The sequence below is a fragment of the Malaya genurostris genome, chromosome 2, assembly GCF_030247185.1.
Source record: "Malaya genurostris strain Urasoe2022 chromosome 2, Malgen_1.1, whole genome shotgun sequence".
Lineage (NCBI taxonomy): Eukaryota > Metazoa > Arthropoda > Insecta > Diptera > Culicidae > Malaya > Malaya genurostris.
The window spans coordinates 232,958,171-232,983,836 of record NC_080571.1 but is presented as its reverse complement, the minus strand read 5'-3'; the positions used below and the strand labels follow the sequence as shown (position 1 = coordinate 232,983,836).

The window sequence follows — 25,666 nt, the reverse complement described above, 5'->3', positions numbered from 1 at the left end:
AGTGGTATCAAAACTAGTTATGGGTTGCTACTATTGAAGTCAAATAAACTTATTTTCAACTAGTGGCTAGAAGCATTGCTGTGAATCAAAATATGTTTGGATTAAGTAACGATAGCTTATAAATTATATTTAATTCAATATGACACAAAGATGTTATGATTGGAAACCTAAATAACTATTTCGTAACTAGTTATGTTATGATGAAACATTGTTGTCACCATGTTTTAACTAGTATAACATAAAACACATATTCGTGCTCTTGTTGCAACATACTTTGGATTTTGCCGTATCAGAACTAGTTGCGGATTGCTACTTGGGAGTCGTAGAGTATAATCTATATTGAACACCTTTTTCCGTTTTCAGTTCTACTAAACGGTGAAAACATCGCACTATGACGCAAAAGCATATGTTGCTAACTTCACGTTTGCTTAGTGGTTTATGTTGAACTGCTAGGTGACATAACAATTTAACTTAAACTGCTATGTACTGACGAGTCTGAAGTGAAACGTCAAGAAAATATCATTACATTTTCTAACAGTGCACATTTACGACAAGCTGAGCATCTGTGGTATGCTATCCAAATAGACGCCGTGATTCTGCATTGCGATGACATGATCAATACTTCGTGATGAGATTTTAGGTCGAAAGCGATTGAATGACGCAAACAGGAAAATGTTACAATATCACCATTAGTATAACACCAATCAACAAAAAAACAACAATGTTGGATTGAAATGCCTAGTAATTCAGAATAGATTTTGTGCAGCGGAAAAACTTCAGATCCTATACAATAATTTAACCCATTTCATCACTTTGCAGAGGTCTTTAAATAATGGAACAAAAAGCAGTGAACCTTGGGGTAACTTGGGGAAATTTGAACCGAGGCCCTTGGGGAAATTTGAAGATATTCCGTACGAAGTAGATATTGTGTATCGAATATGCACGAAAACTTTATACGTCATAACCAATCAATCGTGAAAAACATCAGATATTTTTCATATTATAATGTAAGATTTGTTTTCATTTTTCAGTGCAACACAGATTAAGTTTTTTATTCAATATTGGTAACATGAGATAATAACAAAAAACATCGAAAAGAAAAAGCAAAGAACGACAGATTTCATGTAGTGAGCGACATATAATTCTTGCTGATCATCTTGATGAGTATATACAGCCCCTTATCGGGCGACCGTGTTACCAGCGTCCGATGATGGCTGAAGCATAGTAAGCTGAAACATTATGCTTAACAAAAAATGTTTAGAAAATCAAAGCCTTGGTATTACATTCCTATAGTGGAATTTGACCTTCTGTTTCAACAGACTTCGCAGCCGATTCAGAGTGTACAGAACCATTGCATGGCTGATGCTACGATTCTACTGACACTACGAATCCTTCCAGGTCGGGGCTCGAACATACGACAACTGGTTTGTAAGACCAGTGCCTTATGCCGTTAAGAACAGCGTTTTAATTCTCACCGTACCCGAGAATAAATTTTCGTCCAAACGCTTCCCCGACTCGTACCCGTTTAAAATGAAAAAAAATCGTGCAGAGAATCTTTTCTTAAGAATGAAACATTGAAGAATAATTATTCTTGTGGGTTAGACGAAGAAATCGAATAATCGAAGCATCGAATAAATTGAATTATTCGGTCCTTTTTGCGCCCTACAAAATCAACTTTTTTTTAATTTTGAGAAATTTTGTTGCATTGAAAAACACTGGGATTTGTCGGTTACGTCACATACATCATTACGTCCCTCGAACCATAAATGTTCGCCATAACCCTTTCAAATTTTATTAGCATTGTTAGCTTTCAAATAAGTTTATCGAAATTCGTTGAGAAAATTCAGCCGACGGAAAATGTACGGTTAGTCGGTTACGTCACTTATACTATTATAGTGATAACCATTTGATTTTTGTACTTCATTCAAAATCTAATAGTAGCTTTCAAAGCCTATACCTTATGATAAAAAAAGAACCGGAATTTTCATTTTAAAATTCCCGCGCTTGCCTAATCGGTAAACTTTTATTCTCTCAACGTTGGCAACACTTTTATACACATTCTGTCAAATGTTGACGCATATCGTACGATTAGTTTTTGTTTGGCGTCTATACAAAGAAGTTGAAAAATTTTTGCTGTGTTGTTGGGCATCTCTTATGGATCAGCCGAACACATTTTAACTGATGTTTTGGGTTTGAAACGCGTCGCTTCTCGGCTGGTGCCAAAAAAGCTGAATTTCTTTCAAAACGCCGGTTCACACAGCGTTGATTGTGTCGCAGTTTTTGACCAAAAACTCAACCAATATCATCAACCAAGCACCGTACTCTCCAGATATGGCTCCGTGTGACTTTTTCCTCTTCTCCACACTCAAATTGCCATTGCGGGGAACGCGTTTTTAAACAATAGAAACCATAAAAGAGAATTCGCTGCGTGAACTAAAGGCCATACCTTCGGCGGCCTATAAAACTTGTATGAAAAATTGGATCAAACGTTGGCATGCATGTATTGCCGCAGGAGGAGAGTACTTTGAAGGCGATAATAAAGAAATTTATTAAAAATTGAAATTTTGCGTTTTTAATAAAATTCCGGTTATTATAGAAATCGGCTATGTCATCTTTGAGCAAATTGAGCAGTAAAAAAAACAAAGCGTTTTGTCGGTTACATCACTTATACCATTATATCTCCGGAACCGAAAATGCCAGCCATTTGATTTTTAAATTTGATTCTCAATTCAATTTTAGTTTTCAAACGAGCTTAATCTTGTTAAATACGGTTCAGTAATCACTGAGAAAAGTTAGTGGTAAAAAAAACGCGTTTTGTCGGCTAAGTCACTTATACCATTATATCTTTGGAACCAGAAACTACAGCCACCTGATCGTTGAGCTTGATCCACAATTTAATAATGGCTTTCTAAAGCGTTTAAGCTTGTTGAAATCGGTTCAACTATCTCTGAGAAAATTTAGCTGTAAAAACTAACGCATTTTGTCGCTTACGTCACTTATACCATTATATCTCCGGAATCAGAAATCATCTCTGAGAAAATTGAACGGTAAGAATACAACGTGTTTTGTCGGCTACGTAACTTATACCTTTATATTTCCGGAACCAGAAATCACAGTCACTTGATCCACAATACAAACGAGCTTAAGCTTGTTAAGATCGACTCAGCCATCTCTTAGAAAAATGAGCTGTGAAAAACAACGCATTTTGTCACTTATGCCATTATATCTATGGAAACGCGAGTGCCAGCCATTTGATTTTCTAATTTGGTACACAATTTAATAATAGCTTTCAAACGAGCCTAAGCTTCTTGAAATCGGTTCAGCTATCTCTGAGAAAACTGAGCAGTAAAAAAACAAAGCGTTTTGTCGGTTACGTCACTTATACCATTATATTTCTGGAACCAGAAATCGGAGCCACATGATCTTAGAACTTGATTTACAATTTAGGAGTGGCTTTCAAACGAGCTTAAGCTTGTTGAATTCGGTTCAATAAATCGTGCAGGAAAATATCTTTCTAAAGTACACACACAGCCATTATTTGATCTCTTTGAGCTGATTCGAATGGTATGGATATGAATCTCCGAGGCTCCGTTCGAAAGTCGTTTTTTCCAGTAATTCTATTACCTTTCTATAGAGGAAAACAAAAACGAAATATGATGGTAATCACATAGCAGCTATTCCCAACTTCTTGTACGCATTATAAAAATGTTAGGGAACACTATCATAGAGCATTATAATAACTTTTTTTTCTATAATCATTAAAATTGATTAAAAGTAGTTTTGATTTATTTACATCTTATCAAATATTATTGCGCTACGAAATATGCAGGGGTCCGCCTGTTATGTATAAAGTTTATTTCCCCGTCATAATTTTCGTGGAATGCAAGCTTGAATAATTCAACGTTCAGTGAAATTATATTGCTTCTAGAAATACTAGTAAAAGACAATGAATTGCATAAGATTAGTTCATGTAATAAATTACAATACTTTGACTGATTACTATGATCGGACGATTGTTACCCAACTAAAGTACCCTAATGGTATCGGTTCATTCAACTCTGAAACTACTTTGAAGAACTCTGATAAAATGTGCCCAGATCTTTTATTGAGTCAGACAGGTAAACATTAGAACTTTCACTATGTATTCGTATGAAACTCAATACATCAACTGTCTGTCAAGCACCCAGTTGATAAACCACAAAAATAAATGATGACGAACCGACCTGGCTGGTTGCTGCCTTTTTAGCACCCTAAAGCCATTAAAACCGCATGTACCCGCTTTGAACAGGTTTCCGACGGTTGTATGATGCAGCTCTGGAAGGTTTAAAGGGGCACTCTGCCATCTTAATATTTGAGACCGCAAATATTCGGTCGTGCACACAAACACATCCATAATCTTTGGTGGGTCAACAGTTGGCACTACAGTGATCGTACGATTAAGAAGGCGTTGGCCAAAGTAGGTATTATGATTACCTCACCACTCTCACTCTCTCGCTCTTACACGGAGTTGATTACATTTCCTAATTGAAACGGAATAGTTGTCAGCTATGATATATCATATGTAAGCATTGTATGTGTTTCTTGCATTGCTTATGCTAATGGACAAAAGGGGAAGTTGTATTGATTTTATGCATATGTATTAATTTCGGAACCATCGGAACAACTACAAGGAGATATAGAAACTAAATACTTCTATATAGTATAATAAAACGATTCGCCAAGTAACCTTGTACGCTTGTCCGATTTAAATGTGCATCTGATTTGCACGCGTCTGAAAACCCCATTCGCCACTAATGTCGTTTTCGTTTTTAAATTGCACTACACTGGTGTAGCGAAAGCTGCACTGAAACCGTTCGTTTTTACCAATTGCACTACGCCAGTGCTACACTTTTTCTGCACCGATACCACTGGTGTAGCACTCATCAAAAGTTTGGTGTAGCTCTGTGCAATGGAATCATGTATTGTAGTCAATGGTTACTGTTTATGTTTTCGTCATTTTTGTTCGTTTATTCATGCCTCAGTGTAGCACTGCACCGGTGTAGTGCAATTTAAAAACGAAAACGCCATAAGTTAAACACTGTCGATTCACATGCAAGTGCCGATCCTCGCACAGTGAGAAAGAGTTGGTGATCAATTAGCGATCGTGATCTACCACTGGAAACTCACCACTCTCGTTACTCTCGCACACCTGGTGAGTGCGTACGCTCAGTGATGCGAGATTCTCACCACGGTTTCCCATTCTCCCGCATTATGCTTTGCGGTGGTGCGGCTTGCTGCTCACCCAACATAGCTGACGAAGCGTTCTCATGATTGTTTACACCGCGTTTTGCAGTTGGAAAGGTGCTTGGAGTGGGGTTGTTGTTTTCCACGGTGGAGCCCGAACTCACCATACGCGAGTGCGCGGTTTGCCAGTTTCGAGAGAACCGCGTACGTTACAAGTTGCGTGTTTACGACGCTCGGTGTTCACGTCATTCCACAGCTACCTCGAAGTAGTGCTCTTCGGTGTGTTGTCTTCGCCCTGACTGATTGTTTTAGTTTTTTTACTCTACTTAGTGTGACTATAAAGTATACATTCCCACATTTTGGGTGCCCATTTATTTGATGGACGGTTGAGTGAATGCAAAATAAAAAGAAAATTATATCGATTCAGTAGTACTGCAAATACAAGCGGTTGAAAGAAAAACGAAGACACAGTTGTGTCCACATTTGGAATTGGGCTGAATTTAAGGTGTGTACCATTCCATTTCATAAGTTAGCCTAGTTACTTCGGTTATTCACCGAAAACTCGTAAGTTATATGATCTGAGACAATTGTGGCTTGCAAAATAGGTCACCAACAAGGAGTGAATGTAAATTTACTTGGGAGTAACTGGCCACCACCTCCAATTGAAACACAATTTATGAATATGAACTATGAGTCAGATCAATTATGTATGTGTTATGAGAAGAACGCCTAGAGTCGACGTCATAAGTTTAAGGTACATTTAAATGCTCCAGATTACTTCTCTATCTGCGAAGTTACTACAGATACGCAAACAATAGTTTATTGTTAGACCGAAAATATATCGAAAATCCAAAAGAAGACATTTTTTTTGGACAATCGTAGTACCTGAAAAGGTATCCACCCATGTTCGATTGCACGAATACAAGACAACCGGAAAGGTAGTGTTGGTGAACTAAGATCTTCTTGATGGCCCCAAAAGCGCGGTGGAAAACCTCAGCAGTGCGGAGGTTTTAGAGGTAACCGCGGTGGGGTTGCAAACAGGTTTCACGCTGGTTCGCATCTCATTCACACAAGCAGAGCTTCAGAGCTAATGTGGATCGTTGTAGTGGTATAATCTTCTTCGTCTTTTTTTTAATTGTGGACGTCTCCGGTGGTGACCACTGGTTCCCCGCGTTTGCTGGAGACTTCTGTTTCCTATAAGATGCGAGAACTTGTTTCTGATCAGCATTGGCGAGGTGTTTTGCTTGCACTACCTACGGCCGTACTGTAGAAGCTGTGAGAGTGACTGTTCGGAGGAAAACTCAGCTCTCCGAAAATCTCTCGGCTGCTTTGTTGCGCTTTGTGTGTTTAGCGGTTTCACTGCTGCATTTACAATTATAGCAATGTTATCATTATTTATATTGTTATGCAATTGTGTACAGCAAGTTTTCGCTTTTTCTTTGATTTGTATGCTAATACATCATAATATATTATGGTGCGATAGAAAACAGCAACGCGTGGTGTCGAAGGTCGGTTAGAAAATCACACTGCCGGTTTAGTAATGTGATTGTTTGTCACAAAAGTCACATTTGCCATGGTATTTGAGCAGCTTAATGGCCATTGTCAGGTTGTGTAGTACGGGATCGCACCTTCAACTAATTTTGTTCTATTATTTACAGCTAAAAACAATTGAAAGTGGCTTTTTAAAGTACAATTTAAATTCTTTTTAAGCAATAAAAATAATCAAATGGTTTCATTACGAACTCGAAAATTTTAAAGTTAACTCGTTAAATCTTCTAAGTTTTCTTCAGCAATTACATATTTAGCTTAAAAAAAGGTAAAAAGGAACATTTGCTTAGAATAGATTGTTATTTTGGCACTTCTTATTGAACAAGTTTGCTTGTCTTACTTCTCTAAAATGTCTAGTGTTTTGAGCCGGAAATTATTTCGCTAAAACAATTTGCTGTCAAAATTTTTCCACTCAATAGTCGGTGGCATCTGGCTTAGCTAATAATATGCCAACTTACTGGGGGGGTAACGTTTAACGAATTATACACACTAACATGAGCAAATTTGCTCGTTAGTGATTTTGAGGCGTTACCCGATGACCTTAGGCGAGATGGTGTGCGTGTATTGTTGTGAGGCCACTTGGGAAGAATGACGTTTGATAGTGCAGTTCTGATAAAGTAACCTGCTCTGATGCTCATTATTTTTCATTGATTTTGTGTTTCTCAAAACTCTCGTATCTATTATTGTTGAAGATGTTGACATTTTTGTTTTGTTTACTAATAGAAGAAAGTAAAATTATTTGTCGGTAACTTGGTGTTTCTGATGTGTTTGTATCAGGTGTGAAAATAGGAATTACTTTAGTTTTTTCCATCTATAAGGGAGGTTCATCATAGTAGCCAAAGTCTCGAGGCATCGGGTCAAATTTTTAATAAAAATATTCTTCAAATAATTGTGAGCGACAGAGCAATTGAAAATTGTTGTTGATGATAGGAGAAATCAATGTAGTTTGAGCTTTTGGAACCGATAGATTTCTAGATTTAATGAAGCAATGAATAAAATGGTTTATTGCTGTATTAATGTCAGCAGAATTATCTAGAACGATTCCATGACTAACATTGTTTTCAATGTGACGAAACAGAATAATGCTCTATAGTAGTTGAATATAGGGCTAACGGGATTGTTTATTTGAAATTTTGAATACTAATGAACTGAGTCAAAGTCTGCTTAAGAAACTAGTTGACTACAAATGAAACCTTGAACAATTAGGATCATATCAATTATAGAAGGATTTCTCACAGAGAACAAACAAGTTAAGCCATGAAAACTGAATAGCATCTAGCACTTGGTTCGTTATGAAGTATCGTGTGATCAACTAAAAAAATCGTTTTTTTTGTCTCAAAACAGGCTTCACATTCCGTAATTACTTCTTCATTTGAGTTGAAATTCTTACCAGCGAATTTTTTTTTTAGATCAACAGAGCGCCAGTAGTCACTGGGGACCAGATGTGGAATGTATGGTGGTTGAGGAAGCCATTTGAAGTTTAACCATCGTAGCCGTCGATTCTGCATAGTGCATAGTCTTGATGAAACTGTGTTTTTTTCTTCGACACATGAGGTCGTTTTTCCTAGATTTTTGCATTCATACGATCTAACGTCGCTATGTATTATTTGCAATTTATTCTTCTTGCATAGTTATACCATGTGCAAGAAAATACAGAAGCCGTAACCTTCAAAGCGGACTGTTGTGCTTTTGGATGCTTCGGACGTGGTTCAGCGAGCTGCAGTCTACTGATATGATGACCGATTGTAATCCGGGTGGGAAATGATGGATCCATGTTTCATCCATTATCACATATCGAAGCTAAAAATCTGATTTGTTATTTCAAACGCTGCTTCAATTTATTGCTTCTAAACATGATGAAAGTAGTTTTACTTAAAAAGCTATCACTTTTTTTCTAACTAATCGAAATATCATGGAATTTCACACATAGTCTTTTGAAAATTGGTACTTCATACACGATATTTGGATTTGACAGTTAAAGCGCCATCGGTGTGTCAGTCACAAGACTTATGAAGCGATCTGTTACACTACCAATCCAACTATTTTTTCGGTTATTCCTCGTTGTATGCTTGTAAATCGTAATCTCCTATTACGAAAAATTGATCATTTCGATTCTATCAATGTTTTGGTTACTGAACAGTGCGAATAAAATATCAAGTAAACTTGCGTTCCAAAAGATGCACCTGAGAAGAGCATTGCTTTTTGCTTAATTTACAATCCGAAACATGTCAAAAAGTGTTATGCCACATACTTCGCCGCAGCTGAACTTGACATCGGAACAAACACAACATTCTATTTTTCCTTGTTAATGGATGTGATATCCTGCGTCATCTCACAAGAAAGTACGGCAGGCTCGAATTTACTTTATGTGTGACATTTTTTTTCTGAGAGTCTACTTTCAAGAATCTATAATTTTGGTCTCGATTGTGTTGATGAAACAAATATATTATTCAATTGAATAGGTTTCATTCATTACTTTTCATACTCAAATTACAGCATTTTAATTTGTAACGATATTCCGAAGATTTTCCGTACGATTATACAGTTTTGATTTATGCCTTTCTCATATAGAAAGGCTAAGCAATCTCTGTGAAAACTAATTTTTAAACCGAAGCTTGGAGAGCCGAGTGTCGTATATCATTCGACTCAGTTAGTCGAGTAATGTAATAACAAGAATGTGCACTCGATTTTCTCGGAGAGGACTCTATCGATTCTCACAATCTTGGATTCCAATGAAAGATCCCTCGGCCCAATAGTCTGCTACTGATTAATACTCGGATCGAACTGCCGGCTCGAGAGTAACGGGGTAAAATGTGCAAAAATATAAAAAACAAACGCACTCGATTTTCTTTAAAGACCGCATAACCGATTTTCTTCAACTCCGAATCAGATGAAAGGCCCTTTAGTCTCATAGCCTGCTATTGAATGTTATCAGGATCGAACTTCTGGTTCCGGGGTAACGGAGTAAAATGTGCAAAAAAAAATTAAGAAAAATTTCACTCGATTTTCTCTAAGACCGCTCAACCAATTTTCACAAGCTTAAGTTCAAATCCTTTAAAGTTACATCCGGACATGACTTCCGGTACCGGAATTACAGGCTGATAAATAAAAGGGCTGTTTTTATACAAGACACTGACTCCGTATAATTCTTCAATTGAATAGGTTTCATTAGTTGATACCAAATACATTGATTTTGGGTAAACCAGATATTTGTTCCCAGTTCCGAAAGTACCACAAAAAGTTATCGTGTTCTCCAAACCGGAAATCACTCCAATTTCTCAGAAACGGTTGAACCGGTTTTCACAAACTTAGATTCGAATAAAAGGTGTTATGTTCCCATAAGTAAGTGTAGAATTTTGTCCGGATCCGATTTCCGGAAATACACACAGCAAAAACGTTTGAAATTTACCGGTGACGAAAATCCGCGTATGACTCAAATCATAAGAACGTAATTGGTAAAATCACTGAATTTTACAAGAATGATTTACATATGTGTCGAACATACACTACTTTAAAAGCAGATTTGTAAATTTACATGCTTCAGCACTTAAAAATATGCCAAAATGCATTGAATATGTGCTGGGTTTACTGTAAAAATGAATCATTTTTGACGAGGTAAATTTACACGATGTTTTATAGGTGTGCAGGGTTAAGTGTGTATGAAATTGCACCCCGTCATTCAGAGTGATAATGCAGAAAAAAAAAACTTCTAAATTTGGTTCAAAACTGCTTAAATTTGTAGGTTGTGTTAGTTGCTGATCAAACAAATCGATTTCAGCTATGCCGGTTCCCAGTTCCCGATTCCGGAAGTCCCGGAAATAGAGTTCAAAAACTCAAAAACGGGACTCTTCATTTTTTAGAGACGACCGAGTAAATTTGGACAAATTTAAACTACAATGAAAGGTTTCATGGTCTCATGGTGAAGTGTGTTTATTATTTTTACCCTCATGTAGAGCGAAAGTGAAAATTAATTCCTATGAATTTGAGTCAGAATTTGTTAAAATTGGAAGATTATGCTAATGTATGCTCAAACAAACTTGCTTGTTCTTATTCATGATTCAAATAAAAGATTTTTTTGAAGAATACCTTAGTAATATTTATAAAAACAGGAGTTATATGAGAAAGGCATCATTACACCATTAGGAGGGTTTAAACAGGTTTTTCGAATTATGTATTATATATATAAAGGGTGATTTTTTAAGAGCTTGAGAACTTTTTTAAACAATAAAACGCATAAAATTTGCAAAATTTCATCGGTTCTTTATTTTAAACGTTAGATTGGTACATGACATTTAATTTTTGAAGATAATTTCATTTAAATGTTGACCGCGGCTGCGTCTTAGGTGGTCCATTCGGAAAGTCCAATTTTGGGCAACTTTTTCGAGCATTTCGGCCGGAATAGCCCGAATTTCTTCGGAAATGTTGTCTTCCAAAGCTGGAATAGTTACTGGCTTATTTCTGTAGACTTTAGACTTGACGTAGCCCCACAAAAAATAGTCTAAAGGCGTCAAATCGCATGATCTTGGTGGCCAACTTACCGGTCCATTTCTTGAGATGAATTGTTCTCCGAAGTTTTCCCTCAAAATGGCCATAGAATCGCGAGCTGTGTGGCATGTAGCGCCATCTTGTTGAAACCACATGTCAACCAAGTTCAGTTCTTCCATTTTTGGCAACAAAAAGTTTGTTAGCATCGAACGATAGCGATCGCCATTCACTGTAACGTTGCGTCCAACAGCATCTTTGAAAAAATACGGTCCAATGATTCCACCAGCGTACAAACCACACCAAACAGTGCATTTTTCGGGATGCATGGGCAGTTCTTGAACGGCTTCTGGTTGCTCTTCACTCCAAATGCGGCAATTTTGCTTATTTACGTAGCCATTCAACCAGAAATGAGCCTCATCGCTGAACAAAATTTGTCGATTAAAAAGCGGATTTTCCGAATGGACCACCTAAGACGCAGCCGCGGTCAACATTTAAATGAAATTATCTTCAAAAAGTAAATGTCATGTACCAATCTAACGTTTAAAATAAAGAACCGATGAGATTTTGCAAATTTTATGCGTTTTATTGTTTAAAAAAGTTCTCAAGCTCTTAAAAAATCACCCTGTATGTTCGATTTTCATTGATATTTGTCCTGAGCTCCTTATGTTTTCACCATGGTGATTTCAAGAACCTGAGTATTTAGTAATCTTTCTATCGATCGATTTTTAAATACTAAGTTTGTACAAAGCACAGGAAATCTTTAGATGGCGACATTTTTTTTTTATCAAAAATGATAATTTAATTAATAAATGCTATAGCAGGTAGTAATTTTCTGGAGGTTTGAATCGTTGAAGTATACAATCGAAACCTAAAAATCGAACATAAAAACACGTACACTTTTAGCATTGCACAATTGATCCTGCGTAAAAAAAACTAGTTGTCTCAATTTTCAAAGATCATATAACTTCCGTATCATTGATGACAACTAATCTCGTATTTAATAAATGATGAAACCCTATTTGCGCTAAAACTGGCACTGTAAACAAAAAGCTCCGTTGACGAGAAATTACAGCTGAACAAAACGACTCGCGTATAAAAGGGCCTCAAAGAGGGTTGCGGTAAGAAAGAACAGTCCCCCGATAAAATGGCACACACTGTTATCGATTACCTCAAAATATTTCACCCCGATTGAATCGCATGGAATATCGTTTGATAGAAATTGTTATTTTCACCAAACCTTCGATGATTTTTTACGTGATGGCCTCTTTCGTTTGTTGTTTTGTCGGTTGTCATTTCTCGTTTGATCAATATCCCAGCCTGTCAGTGCCATTTTATCGCGTTTTACATTTAGATTTTTGTTGTTTTTTCACTGCCTATCCAGACACCTGTCAATGTCGTCCCAGTTGAAACGAGTAGAGTCGCGATTACGTGTGCTGTTCATGTAGTGTTTTGATTTTTGGTTCCGTTCCGAGTCAAGTTCAAGTGTAAATTTCTCTGTCTCCGGGTGCTACCGTGCAACAAGTGGCTGTTTTAAGCAAGTGAAGTTTTATTTTCTTGATGATTCTCTAGCATTCAATGCTTGTATGTTTTGTATGTTTGCAGCCGGAAACAACGGGTGGAACGATGAACTATGGACGGAAAACTCCGTCGACCTACAGGTCGACACCGTCGGTTTATTCGCACATCACCGGTCGATCGCAGTCCAACTTGCACTCGCAGCGATCTAAGTCGTTGAAGTCCCTCCGAATACCTTGGTACCAGAAACCGATCCTACACAATAATAAATACATGGACATTCAGCGAGGAGCTATCATAACAGGATCATTTTCGATCTTCGTCGCTTTGTTCACGATGATTACGGCAATTTTTGATATTTACTGCCTAGTAATGGCAGCTCCAGGATCCACACACTACGGATACTACATTATCTCATACGAATTTGTCTACGTCGGTAATAAGCACGTGCGCAATGGATTGATGGTCGCGGCTTTATTCTCCTTGATAGGCGGAGCAGTCATATTCGTGACCAGTATAATGTTAGTTCATGCTTTACGGAAGGAGCTCGAAAACAAAGTCGTTCCATGGCTCTGGAGTTTCGCCGTATTTACGATATTCAGATTCCTTGCTCTACTGCTATTTTCAATCGTCAACGATCTGATCTTCGCCTACAACATTCTGATCACGTTGATATGGATTCTGATTATCCTTGCGTCGGTGTACGGATGGGTGTTGGTCTATTCCCTCTATCTGGAGCTGGCCGACCTCACAAAGTTGGAAGATTTGGCTCATCTTCGGATGGGAACGATGCAGTCGCTCAATGCTTCGGTTGCACATTCACTGGCCGGTTCGCGACCTACAACACCGCACAGTACCGTTTCGACGATGCCCGTTGGTGGTGTGGTTTAGGATCGGTTTCCCAAAACCAATGAAGGCCAGAATCTCGATAAACAAAACAAGTATCATATAATTACTGCATGCTAAGCGACGAACCCATTGACGCATAAATTATCCACTAAGTCCGTCCATTGCATTAGTTTCTAGAACGAATAACTATAAATTACGTTATACTTAATGTAAGTACATTATAACAAATTTCAGTGATACAACTGGACAATTTTAGGCAGAGTATTGATGTGCCTTTTTTAAAGTAAAAACTCTATACGTTTCCCGAACTGCGTAACGAATAAACGTGAAAAGAAATCTGTTTTACAAGATTTGATCTAGCTGATAAGATAAAGAATCATCATACAATAAAAGTTTAATGCCATAAAACCGTGTTTTACTGTTCCATCACCTCTTGTTCGATGTCACTGGTTTCTGCTTCACCGCACCACCGAAGCTCTTTTACCTATGCTTCTTTTTTTTTGTTTTTGGAGGTCAGTTCAATGACCCTACATTTTTGTTTGCCTTTTACCTGAGTTCAACTTTCATTTTTCAGAGTTCTAGTCAGTTGGTTTTCTGTTTCTATCTTGATGGAGTATAGGTTTTTTTGTTCAATTCTTGGTATACACGAGAGCGCACGTGCTAATGACTTTCAACAGTTTTTTTTTGTTGTGTGGAAGGAAAGAAAAGAACGGAAAAGAAAGTTAGCGCGTCAAGCTGATTTAAGCTTATTCCATATGGTAGATCAGAACAAAATTCATGCAGAAGAATATACAGTAAATTTATTGATTTATTATCGTTTGAAGTAGTCACTAGTAGCTTTATGAATATTCATGAGAATTGCAGCTTACTGTTAATAATTTTCGTATTCTGGATAGCTTCATAAATAAAGCTATTGTAACAGTGGTTGCCGCATATATGTAATAATTATTTCTGACTGATGAACTAAGCATAACATAAATAAGTTGAATATCTAAAACAAATATACCTTGAAGCTTTAGAATAAGAGTAGAAAAAAATTAGGCCATTTTTTACCTTAATCCAGAATTGATTTATTGTTGCTGATTATAGAACTGCACCCACCTGGAAGATTTCTACATTTCTTGCAGTAGTTCATTTTAGGTATTTAGATTGTTCTACACGTTGAAAAACTCAGATTATTTAAAACTAGTTTCCCATCTAATCAAAAAAAATTTATTTCAACACACTCCGAAAATACCTCGTGATTTTACATTAAATGAGATGCACATAGATGGAGCGTCGCAGTTTACGAAAATTTAGGCGCAAGAACAAGTAATATTGTGTAGTTGAAAAATTCCATGACAAAAAAATCCTCGAAATAACAAGAAAATAATTATTGCGACAGCGGCGACTTGAACCGAGAATAATTAAATTGCAAAGTACGTCCGTTATTCGAGTGAACCACAGAAGCGCACATCAGTTTGGCAGTTAAATGGTGAATATGTATTCATACCGACTCAATTGATAGCCGAATCCAAATTACAGTTGGATCCAGTAAAAATCGTTCTAATCCAACATTAAGTCATTGCAAAAGGAATTTTCCGTCGTTTGACAAACTCGGTCTTTATTAAATGCATCGTAAAATTCAATTTTTGTGTGTGTAAACCAGTGAGAAAAAGATTCAACCCGGAATGTTTTTTGTTTAAGACTGACACTTGGATCCCCACCAGATAGCGATGATTCTAAACTGTTGTATCGTTGCTTCAAACAAATTTGGATTGTTGTTTGATTGTGTGTTTTATTAGCGACTTTTACCATTTATGGTCATTTGCCGGTTTTCTGTACGCAATAATTCTGTAAGTTAAGCATCGACCACAAAAGGTAATTATTGCTTCTTGTTTATTCAACGTCGAAATACACATTCCTGCTGCTAATTTTACGATAATGATCTGTATTTGAAAATAAAAATGGGAATGTATGCATAAATAAACATCGAATCTAAAACAAAAGCAATTGTATTTTGGCTGGATGGGAACCTTTCGTTTGGGACACCCCCCCCCCTATATTTTCCTCCTCGGCGTGCCTCAAAATTTCTTCAAAATATTTTGCAGTTCTATGGCTTTTTTTCTCAAAGAATTTGAATTCGCATTTTGCGCGATTTGCGAAGCGTTTTGATGCGATGCACTGTCATCGCATTTCGTTCAATGTGACATGTTTGCTTTGATTGAATGTAACAAGCTTGTACGCGTCTGTGGACGCCTCGCAAATTGCTTTGACGCTTTCACTTTGACAGCAACCTGACGCTTCGTGTGACGTTTGCACTCTGACAGCAACCTTACTTTGACATGCATTTCATTTTCCTGCTCCGTGTGATCTTTCAAGTTAACGCATTGCTTCGCTTCGCATCGCGTGTCGCCTCCATTCTGGCCTGGTCTCAGCTGAAATAGAGTGTTTCACACAATTATATCACGTGATATTAACGTATTTAACACATGGATCAATAAGTCCCGAGACTAACAATGGAAACAACATTTTTTTTTTGCAAAATTTTTTTTTATTCATCAACATAATCACCTTTTAGGGTGATACAATGGTTCCAACGTTTTTTTTTTTCGATAAATTGTTTTCTGAATCATCGTTGCTGTTTTTGTTCCATCGAAAGCAATCGCGGCACCCACTTGGAAAAAACCTTTTTCATGCTCAATTTTTCATGAAGGATAGTAAATACACTTCCATATGATATCTGTGTCATCTCAGCAATCTCACAGAGCTTCACTTTACGATCTTTCATTATAATTTTTGTCACTTCATTCACATTTTCCTGTGTAACGGCTTCCACAGGTCTACCCGAGCGTTCCGCGTCATTTGTGTCGGTACGACCACGTTTAAACTCGGCGAACCACCGACAAATCGTTGCTTTTGATGGACAAGAGTCCGGATAACATTTTTCAATCCATTGTTTCGCTTGCACGGTGTTTTTACCCATTAAAAACAATGTTTTATCAAAACACGAAACCCCGTTTTTTTTTATTTTTTCAACAAACTACAAAGCGACTTTACTCCAACCTCGATAACTCAGCTGTTTCTGGTCGGATCGACTTAAAATTTTGACCCGTTTCAAGCAAAGATTAGTACTCTAGAAAGACGTGGTTACTGGTTTACTACAAGCGCCATCTCTGCTTTAGTCTCGGGACTTATTGATCCATGTGTTATCTGGTCCTTTAGCCTTGAAACATTGGTCTGAGAATTAAAAAAATATTTTGATGCAATTTGTGACCAGGATGCACACTTAAATTTCAAACCACGTTTTTTATAGTGAAAATCATTCAGAATATTGTAAACGAACGTCTTCTGCGTTTTGTTTGATTGCCTTCATCACATCCTCCTTGGTAACTTTTCACATCCTCCTTGGTCACTTTACTCATCGCAGAGCGTCAGTTTTCATTGAACTGCATCTCGCTGACGACTGATTTTCATGTTGTTTTTAGGTTTCTGCAATATCTATTAAATGAAGTTCTGTAGTGTTGGCAGGTTCATTTTGAGTATCATCTTGGGTTGTGTGATCTTAAATTAACATATAAAAAGGCTTCGTCAGCATCCTCATGAACAGCTTCTGCAATCGTATGCTGACTTATTGTCATGATTTGCAGTCAACATTTTCTTGTAAGTCGACCGGGCAGCTAGTTGTTTAGCTCGATGTACGGTTGTAGCCGATACTTCCAGCTTGTTTATAGCATTTGAACTTCCGCTTGAAACAGCGACTGGTTCGGCCTCCGACATTCTCCAGATCTAGTTTTTATTGATGTCACCTAAAATTAGCTGAACACTTTTATTTTTTGTGACAATTAATTTTTTCACTGTCCACACTTTTGTCACCTTGACATGTGAGCAGTTCGGATTTTCACGATATGCGAGCAAAATTTGGACGCAAACTATGAGTAAATGTCAAAATCAAACAGTAAGTATGAAACTACATCGTGGAAACGAGTGGTTTGCAGGTTTTATAAATGAGAGATGAACAAATGCATCAATTTTCTTCATTTAGAACAAGTTTCATTTCTATTTCACTAGTTTAAAAATTGGTGTGAGTGTTTGAATATTGTGAAGCTCTGTATCAAAAGTACTAGAGTACTAATACAACAGAAATTCCATTGTCCTTGGGTGTAGATGTTTATATTTGTGAAAAGCACCATGGCCATATTGACATGTAGCCAGCTGATTTTCGTAGTAGACCAATTTAGCTTTCTTAAGCGCATAAAAAACGTATGCCATTGAGTATACCGGGGAAAGAATTCTTATACTTTTTATTTTTGATTCTTACTGTACCAGTGTCTTACATATAAACTGGTATGTATTACTTAATGTTTTCATATTCTACATTCGAAAAGGGCAACCGTTTGTGCTAAAGAACATCTCTGAATTGTTCTACATTCGATCTCGACGTTTCATGCATTTCCAACACATTTGGCATGAAAAAGTTTTTTTTTCGATTTCAGAGATCTCAATCCCAAAGTCGATTTTTTTCAAAATTTGTTTTTCTGAGATTACCCCAGTTCGATACGTTTTATGCAGTTCTAAGACATTTGGTATAAAAAAAAATTCTTCACTTCTGCGGAATATTTTTGCGGATTTCCGAAGTTACGTGGTTTTCAGAAGCTATGCGTTTTTTGAACGGTTTTTTCCGCGGTACGTATCCCCCGAGTAAAAAAAAGACCACAGGGTACAACATTATTAGTTTTGTTCAGTTTAGAAAAACGCATATGCTTTAAGGGGCAATTTACAATTTTAGAACAACGATCATTGTTGGAATACACAGGAGCAGTTTTCTTCACAGTCGTTGAGTGGAAATTCAAAACAAGAATATCAGTTTGTTTGATACATTTTTATAAACAAACTGATGTTTTTTTTTCTTAAAGATCCATCAAGCAGTAGCGGAGGAGACTGCTTAAGCGTTTTTCAACAATGGCTGTTTTCTTGAGATTGTAAGTAGAACCTTAAATCGAGATGAATTTACTCCTTAAGCTAAGTTTCAAGTTCATATATCGAAGGTCGAATTTTACTTTGCTTGTCTATTATATTGAGGTCTTTTTTACTGGGGGGATACGAACCGTTTAAAAAAAAATACAAAGCCGCATAACTTCGGAAATCTGCGTAGAAAAACGCGTAATTTCGGAAATCCTGATTAAAAATATACGTAAAAAAAACAACAGAAAAAGTCGCGTAAAAAAGATATCAGTGTATTATTATTATTTTAGTTTTTCCTACCGTCCGTAAGCGGTTTATTGTGTTAACTGTTTTGGTCGTGGTTTTGATCGTATTAAAACAACATCCTGAATTCCAACCCATTATTTGGTAACTATATACTTTATATCAAGTAATTTGGTGAGTAAAAATTATATGCAATCACTATTATAATAAGTTATACTGCCACGATGTGCCCTCTAAAGGAAGTGTTACCTTATCTTGTTATGTTTCATTGTGTAATCTAATATTGATTTTATATATAAGTTTTTACCTGCTTTGCACCACCGTAAATATAATCAAGTCATTCAGTTGTGAGGGAGAAGATTCTGTTACATGAACTTTGAATAATAATTGGGTAGACAGAATAATATCTTTATCATACCAATGTTTAGTGATATGACGATACAGTAGAAAACAGGTTTGGTTATGGTTTGTAAATGCTTGCTTGAAATATGAGGCTGTTTGGGAAAAGAGTAAAATAGAACTCTTGCAGGGCAAAATAGATTCCGAAGGATCCAAAAAACTAAATTTATATAACAACTCACATTGAGTTGACACGAACGTGAAATACTAGAAAGATAAATAACATCAATTCCAAAACAAAGATCTAAGAGAACAAACCAAAACAAACTGGTTTGGAATACACTGGTGGTGAACACTAATCAAAAGTACGTCATGTTTCACATTAAAATGTCGTTCACCTTTTGGTTCCTATTTACCTGGTGGCACTGCACTCGGTAGCACCAGGCTGTCAATGTAAAGGGTATTTTGTTATTCTAAATTCCTATACCCACATTGACCTGGTCATTGTTGTTGAAACCTTCGCCGGCAGGTAAAACCGTTAATGCACATTCGTAGCTAGGTGGAGGAATTCTATGGTCGGCTGTTTTCAGAGAAGCAAGAAATGACTTAGACACTAGGTGTTGATTGTTGTTGTTGGTATAAACGTTCGATGATTGGTTAGGAATATGCAATAAACGCAACAAAACAAACAAATTCAATGGTCATATGTCTACGATTAACCACTGAGCAGCTCCGAAGGTAGAACAATCTAGTTAATCATCGTCGGCTGCATATTCCACGCGTTATAAATCACTGCTCCAATGTTTAGTGATTTGACTTCGATCTAGTGTGAATTACTGCAGACGGTTTAATGATTGTATGTAGTCAAAATACGCGCGTGCGTTTGTGCGGAAAACTTGTTTGTTGTGGGCGTGGATCTCTATGGTAGCAGCCACCGCTCGAATGAATTCTTGCTCCGATTCTAGCAAACAACATTCCCACTGAAATGACGCAAATGTAGTGTTGCAGTGCCATTGACGTCACGTGAGTGCGACCTGCTGTTGAATAACTGGAAATAATGGTCCATTGATGTATCGCAGAAAGGGCCTCATTGACTCGCTTGATGCTACGAATGCAAAACCTGTTTCTGTGTTTTTCTTTTAATTGGGATTTAGTTAGGTTTTTTGTTCGTTTACTTAATCCCGGTTTACTCAATGATTGGAGTTTGTTTGCCAGGATTCAATTGAGATTAGAATTAACCTCTGATGTAATCATGGAAAGTACAATATCTGAAATCTAGATTCGCGAAATAGTGTTTTCGTTTTCTTAATAGAATCAGAATTTTGTTTATAAACTGGACAGTCATTTTGTTGTTAGTTATTTATTAGACATTGAAACTTAAGTGGTTTATTTTTAAAATATGTGTGATCTTTGAATATAATTGTCTAATTACCATACCTGTTTAGTCGATTAGCCTGCGTCCTAACGATGGGGGCCCTATCACTGAACAAAACGGTCATTGTGTAAGAATAAGGACCGGTTACATTGCAGCTGTTAAATGACTTACATGGAATGAATAGTTCCTGAATGTTTCTAATGGATTCATTTCAGCTCGAAGCTTCGAAGTGGTGTGAATTTATGTATTATGCAAGAAGCGAAAGCTTATGATTACTGAGTGCATGCTATCGTTTATTGTGTTACGCACACCGATCAAATTTTTATACCAGTCACCCTGTAATTCAAATGATAGTCAAATCAAGATTAAACTCATGAATTTTCTATGGAATCTTAAGAACTTTCATTTGAATTTAATTTTGTGCTGATCTATTCTCGACGAGCTGAGTCGAATGGTATATCACAAGCGGCCTTCCGGGCCTCAGTTCAAAAGTTGGGTTTCACAGTATATATTGTATAACCTTTTTATAGAAGATAGGAAAAAATTATAAAATAAATTATGAATTATATTTTATAAAAGAATTAAATGTTTATTAAAGAATTAGAAAATTACCTAAAAAAACGAATCGTCGATTTTTTTTCGCAAAATTTATATTTTTAACTTGATATTAAAACCATCATTCGACCTTTATTTGATTAGTGTCTTATCAAAAATGGAAAAGTTGCAGATAAATCAATTTACAGATGCTTGTAAATTCTTATGGTTTTAATGCAAAATAATCATTTAAACATTAGAATACGATTTTACAACTTAAGAACAATAATCGTGTTTAGATGTAACTTTTAATCTATAAAATTACACTCCACCTAGTGGTGCTATAATGCCTTTTTCTTGTCATTTAAATAGTCTCATGAAATCATTTGAAAGTTTCTATCCTCGATCATTAGTACATAAGCTCACATATCAAATAATCTAATATTAGGTTTTTTCAAGTCTGCGACTTTCAAAATTGATTCTTTTCTATAACATTACTTACCGAAATATTCATCATAACCCTTCCAAATTTGATCGACATTGTCAGTTTTCAAATAAGTTTTTCGAAATTCGTAGAGTCATCTGCGAGAAAATTCAGCCGATGAACAATGTGCGGTTAGTCGGTTACGTCACTTATGCTATTATATCTTAAGAACCAGAAGTGAAAACCATTTGGTTTTCGAATTTCATCCACAATTCAATAGAAGCTTTTAAACGAGCCTAGGCTTGCTTAAACCAGTTCTGCCATTCCTAAGAAAATTGAGCGATAAAAAAACCAACGTGTTTTGTCGGTTACGTCACCCATACCATTATATCTCCGGAACCAGAAGTCACAAGCATTTGATTTTCAAACTTGATCAATAGCCCAATAGTAGTTTTCAAACGAGGCTTGTTAAAATTGGTTGAGCGATCTCTGAGAAAACTGAGCGATAAAAAAGCAACGTTTTTTGTCAGAAACGTTACTTATACTAATATATCTCCGGAGCCGAATGTGACAGCCATTCGATCTTCAAACTTGATAAATAGCCCAACGAGTCTAAGCTTGTTAGAATCGGTTCAGCCATCATTCGGTAAATAAACAACGCAATTTGTTGGTTACGTCACTTATAACATCATATCTCGGGAACCAGAAGTCACAGCCAATTGATCTTTGAACTTGATCAATGGCCCAATAGTAACTTTCAAACAAGCCTAAATTTGTTAACATCGGCTCAGCCATCTGCGAGAAAATTATGCTTTAAAAACTTCGTCATCAACGAACCAGACAAAATAAATGGCTTGAAGAAAGGATTTTTTTCGATTTTTTTTAGTGTCAAGTATAGAAATACGCATTTGAAATTGAATGGTTTATACTTTTTAATTTTAAATTTCGGAACCGGAGGTTGTATCTGGATAATATTCTATAGCTTTCTATGGGATCTTAAGTCCTTTCATTGGAACCTAAGATTGTGGCAAATCGGTTGAGTGGTCTTTGATAAAATCGAGTGCACATTTTTCATTCATTTGCCCATTTGCCCTTTTGTTGTTAGAATTGGATGTTAAATATTTCGATATCAGCTACGTATATAAGAATGGCCGCTATATGAAGCTATCAATCTAGTAAATTATATCCTAGTTATTGTAACCAAAACTTTTTCGTTTCTAATAGAACACTGATAAAATCATTTTTTTGAGAAAAAAATTCGTTGAAAATTTTTAATGCCCTGAGAAGAACTGTTTAGTTGAAATCTGCTAATCACGATCACACAGAACTCCACGATCGAGGTCATCCTGCGTTTTCCTTGAAAGCGAACGGCGCACAAAACAAACCCACAAATGGTCCAGTTGTAAAGTTGGTCCAGTAACTTGCTCTATGGCAATAACGGATTGTAGATCAAAGTTCAACTGAATATTACAGGGTGTCCCACAAAAAATTCCGGATGTAAAAATGCAATAATAAAAAAAAAACAGTTTTATAGATTTCAATGATTATACATTTATTTGAGAGGTTGATTCATGAAATTTATATGAAAAATAATTTCGTTCTAATAACACCCACGGCTGGCTTGGCAGTAGCCAATCCGATCTACCCAATTTTTGATTACATTTTTAATTGTTTCTGGACTTATGTCATCAAAAGCAACTTGAATTTCGTGCTTGAGGTCTTTAATTGTTTCTGGATGGTTGGCGTAACATTTATCTTTCACTGCTTCCCAAAATAAATAATTCAGCGGCGTCAAATCGCAGCTTCTCGGAGGTCAATTCACATTACCATTTCTGCTGATTACTCGATTTTCAAAGATTGCTTAGTGGCACGTAGCGTTGCCCTGTTGAAATCAATCAATAAATTTCATGGAGCAACCTTTCAAACAAATGTATGATCATTGAAAACCGTTTTTTTTTAATTATTGCATTCTCCAATTCGAAATTTTTGTTGGGTCACCCTACTTCGGTTCTATGTTATATGGTAAAACTTGAATACAATCCAGTACAAAAAGGGAACTTGGGGAAAAATAAAAATAATAGCGTTGGTACGGTCCGTTTAAACACGAGGTAACGTTTTTTGGTCAAATAAAAAACGTCGCGTTTTTTTGGTTCTTTTTCCTCCACTGTGAAATGGATCGAGCAGAGACAGCAGATCTTACTCTAAGGTTTTTAACCATAAGGTTTGAGCATATGAGATAACTACTGGAGCTGATTTGAATGGGGTTGCCGTCACCCTAGTTCTAGAAGTAACCTAACCATAAACCAAACTTCTGAGCACTTCCAAATGTGGTTGTTCATGTTTGGTAATGTTCGCAATTAATTGCGCAGTACCAAACAAACGTCACGTTAAACCATAGCGACCACTAACGACCCGTTGTCCTATCCTTTTCCATTGTCATTTAGCATGGTGTTCGAGAATCAATTATCAGTTCTTCATGCCGAAACGGCTGTCTCATGACCGCACCCACCTGTATTTCCGAGACGGTCGCAATGATAATGAACAGTAGTTTCTTTTTTTTATTTCCGACGCATTTATGTTCGTGCTATCAGTGGCTTTTCGGTGGCGTTCAGTGACCTAGTAACGAACCCTAAACAATTTCTTTCCTATCTTCGTGAGAACGGTTAGAGCGGGATATGAAAAGCAATGTGATAGATTAGTTCTACATCGTTGGTTGGCCCCTGAGCACGTGTTTCGTAGGCCACACTTTCTGGGTGAGTTGTTGTTATTGAGTCTATCATACACTGTTATTTAAATGTACCCTTGGAACTGGATACGCCATTGAACGAATTTCAGCACGATCGAATCCTCTTAAGTGCAATTAAATATCTTCGAGTTTAGAAAGTATGACCGTGACTGGTTAGCATGAAATCGAAATAAGCAGTGGAAAGGGCAGACAGGTTTATGAAACAATGTTTATTTCCTACACCGCCACTAAGTAAAGGTGAAACCAATCCGAGCTGGTTGGTAAAGTGCGGTAAAAGTGAATGTTTGTGGATTTGGGAAAAGAAAGATGAAACCTTTTGTTGACTCTAATTTATGTTCTAGTTTTAGTAGATGCAAGAGCAATGTTTTCTGGAGTTGTTATGCTGTAGAATGAAATACGGGAAATTAGAAATGATTTTCATGGTTTCGATTAATACGTACTCGTTTGGTTTAAGTTTGCTCCTAAATTGACAGACTACGATCTCATTATTCATAGATGAGAAAAGTGTTAGAAATGTCAGTAATTGTTGAAACTGCCATTTGCAAGAAGTGTAATGTTATTATAAAGTGATGAACTTTCTATCGAACCAAAAATGTTGATAAATCTGTACAAAATGAACATTTCGAACTAAGTAACAATGAGAGATTCTCTTTGTTTACTTTCTCTTTCGATTATTGCGGTACTCAATTGGCAATCCTTCTCTCCAATTATTTACCGATAATAATAACTAAAGCTTTCATCTTTTATTCTGCACTGAAGATATTACCGAAAAAAGCAGGAATATTTGGTAATAATCGAAAGAGAAAATAAACAAAGAGAGTCTCTCATTGTTACTTAGGTCGAAATAAACATCTTATTCAGAAATACTGATGATGACAGGCCTTTGAATTGTTTATGGTTTCAAGGCCCGGAGGTGCAAGTATTATATAGCATTCGACTCAGTTCGACGAGTACGCAAAATGTGTGTGTGTATGTGTATGTATGGGTGTATGTAACAAAAATATGCACTCGATTTTCTTTCGGTTCGAGAGTAAAAGCCTGTTCGCACTATACCGGAACGACCGGGACGGGACCATCCGGGACTATCCGGGACGTTTTTTTCCTCATCGGCGATGACTCAGCTGCCGGCGTGTGTATGCATTTGAATCTCGGATCCGGGATAAAATCAATTTGGTTGCCGCCGATATTTCTCGCCGAGTTTTTCGCACCGTCGGCGCTGGAAAAAAACTAGTCCCGGATGGTCCCGTCCCGGTATAGTGCGAACAGGCTTTAACAGGGTCAAATGTGCAGAAAAAAGTGAAAAACAAGTGCACTCGATTTTCTCAGAGATCATAACCGATTTTCTTCAACTCAGACTCAAATGAAAGGCCCTATATTCCAATAGCCTGCTGTTGAATCTAATCAGGATCCGTCATGCGGTTCCAGGGTAGCGACGTAAAAT

The 25,666-nt window shown here is 36.7% G+C and overlaps 1 protein-coding gene across 9 annotated transcripts in view; it reads left to right on the top strand.

Moving 5' to 3' along the window:
* The window catches only part of LOC131428131 (protein PALS2), a 109,620-nt gene that overhangs the window by 50,811 nt on the left and 33,143 nt on the right, over nucleotides 1–25,666 (top strand). Inside the window, exons 1-2 of one of the 9 annotated variants that reach the window (XM_058591824.1) lie at nucleotides 5,392–5,728; nucleotides 12,859–14,059. The exons of 6 other annotated variants lie outside the window; for them this stretch is intronic. In XM_058591824.1, the coding sequence (XP_058447807.1) occupies nucleotides 12,880–13,662 (783 nt within the window). In that variant the 5' untranslated portion in view covers nucleotides 5,392–5,728; nucleotides 12,859–12,879 and the 3' untranslated portion in view covers nucleotides 13,663–14,059. Of the gene's footprint in view, nucleotides 1–5,391; nucleotides 5,729–12,858; nucleotides 14,080–24,214; nucleotides 24,233–25,666 lie in introns of those variants that run through there. 2 more of the 9 variants (XM_058591822.1, XM_058591823.1) reach the window with 2 other exon arrangements.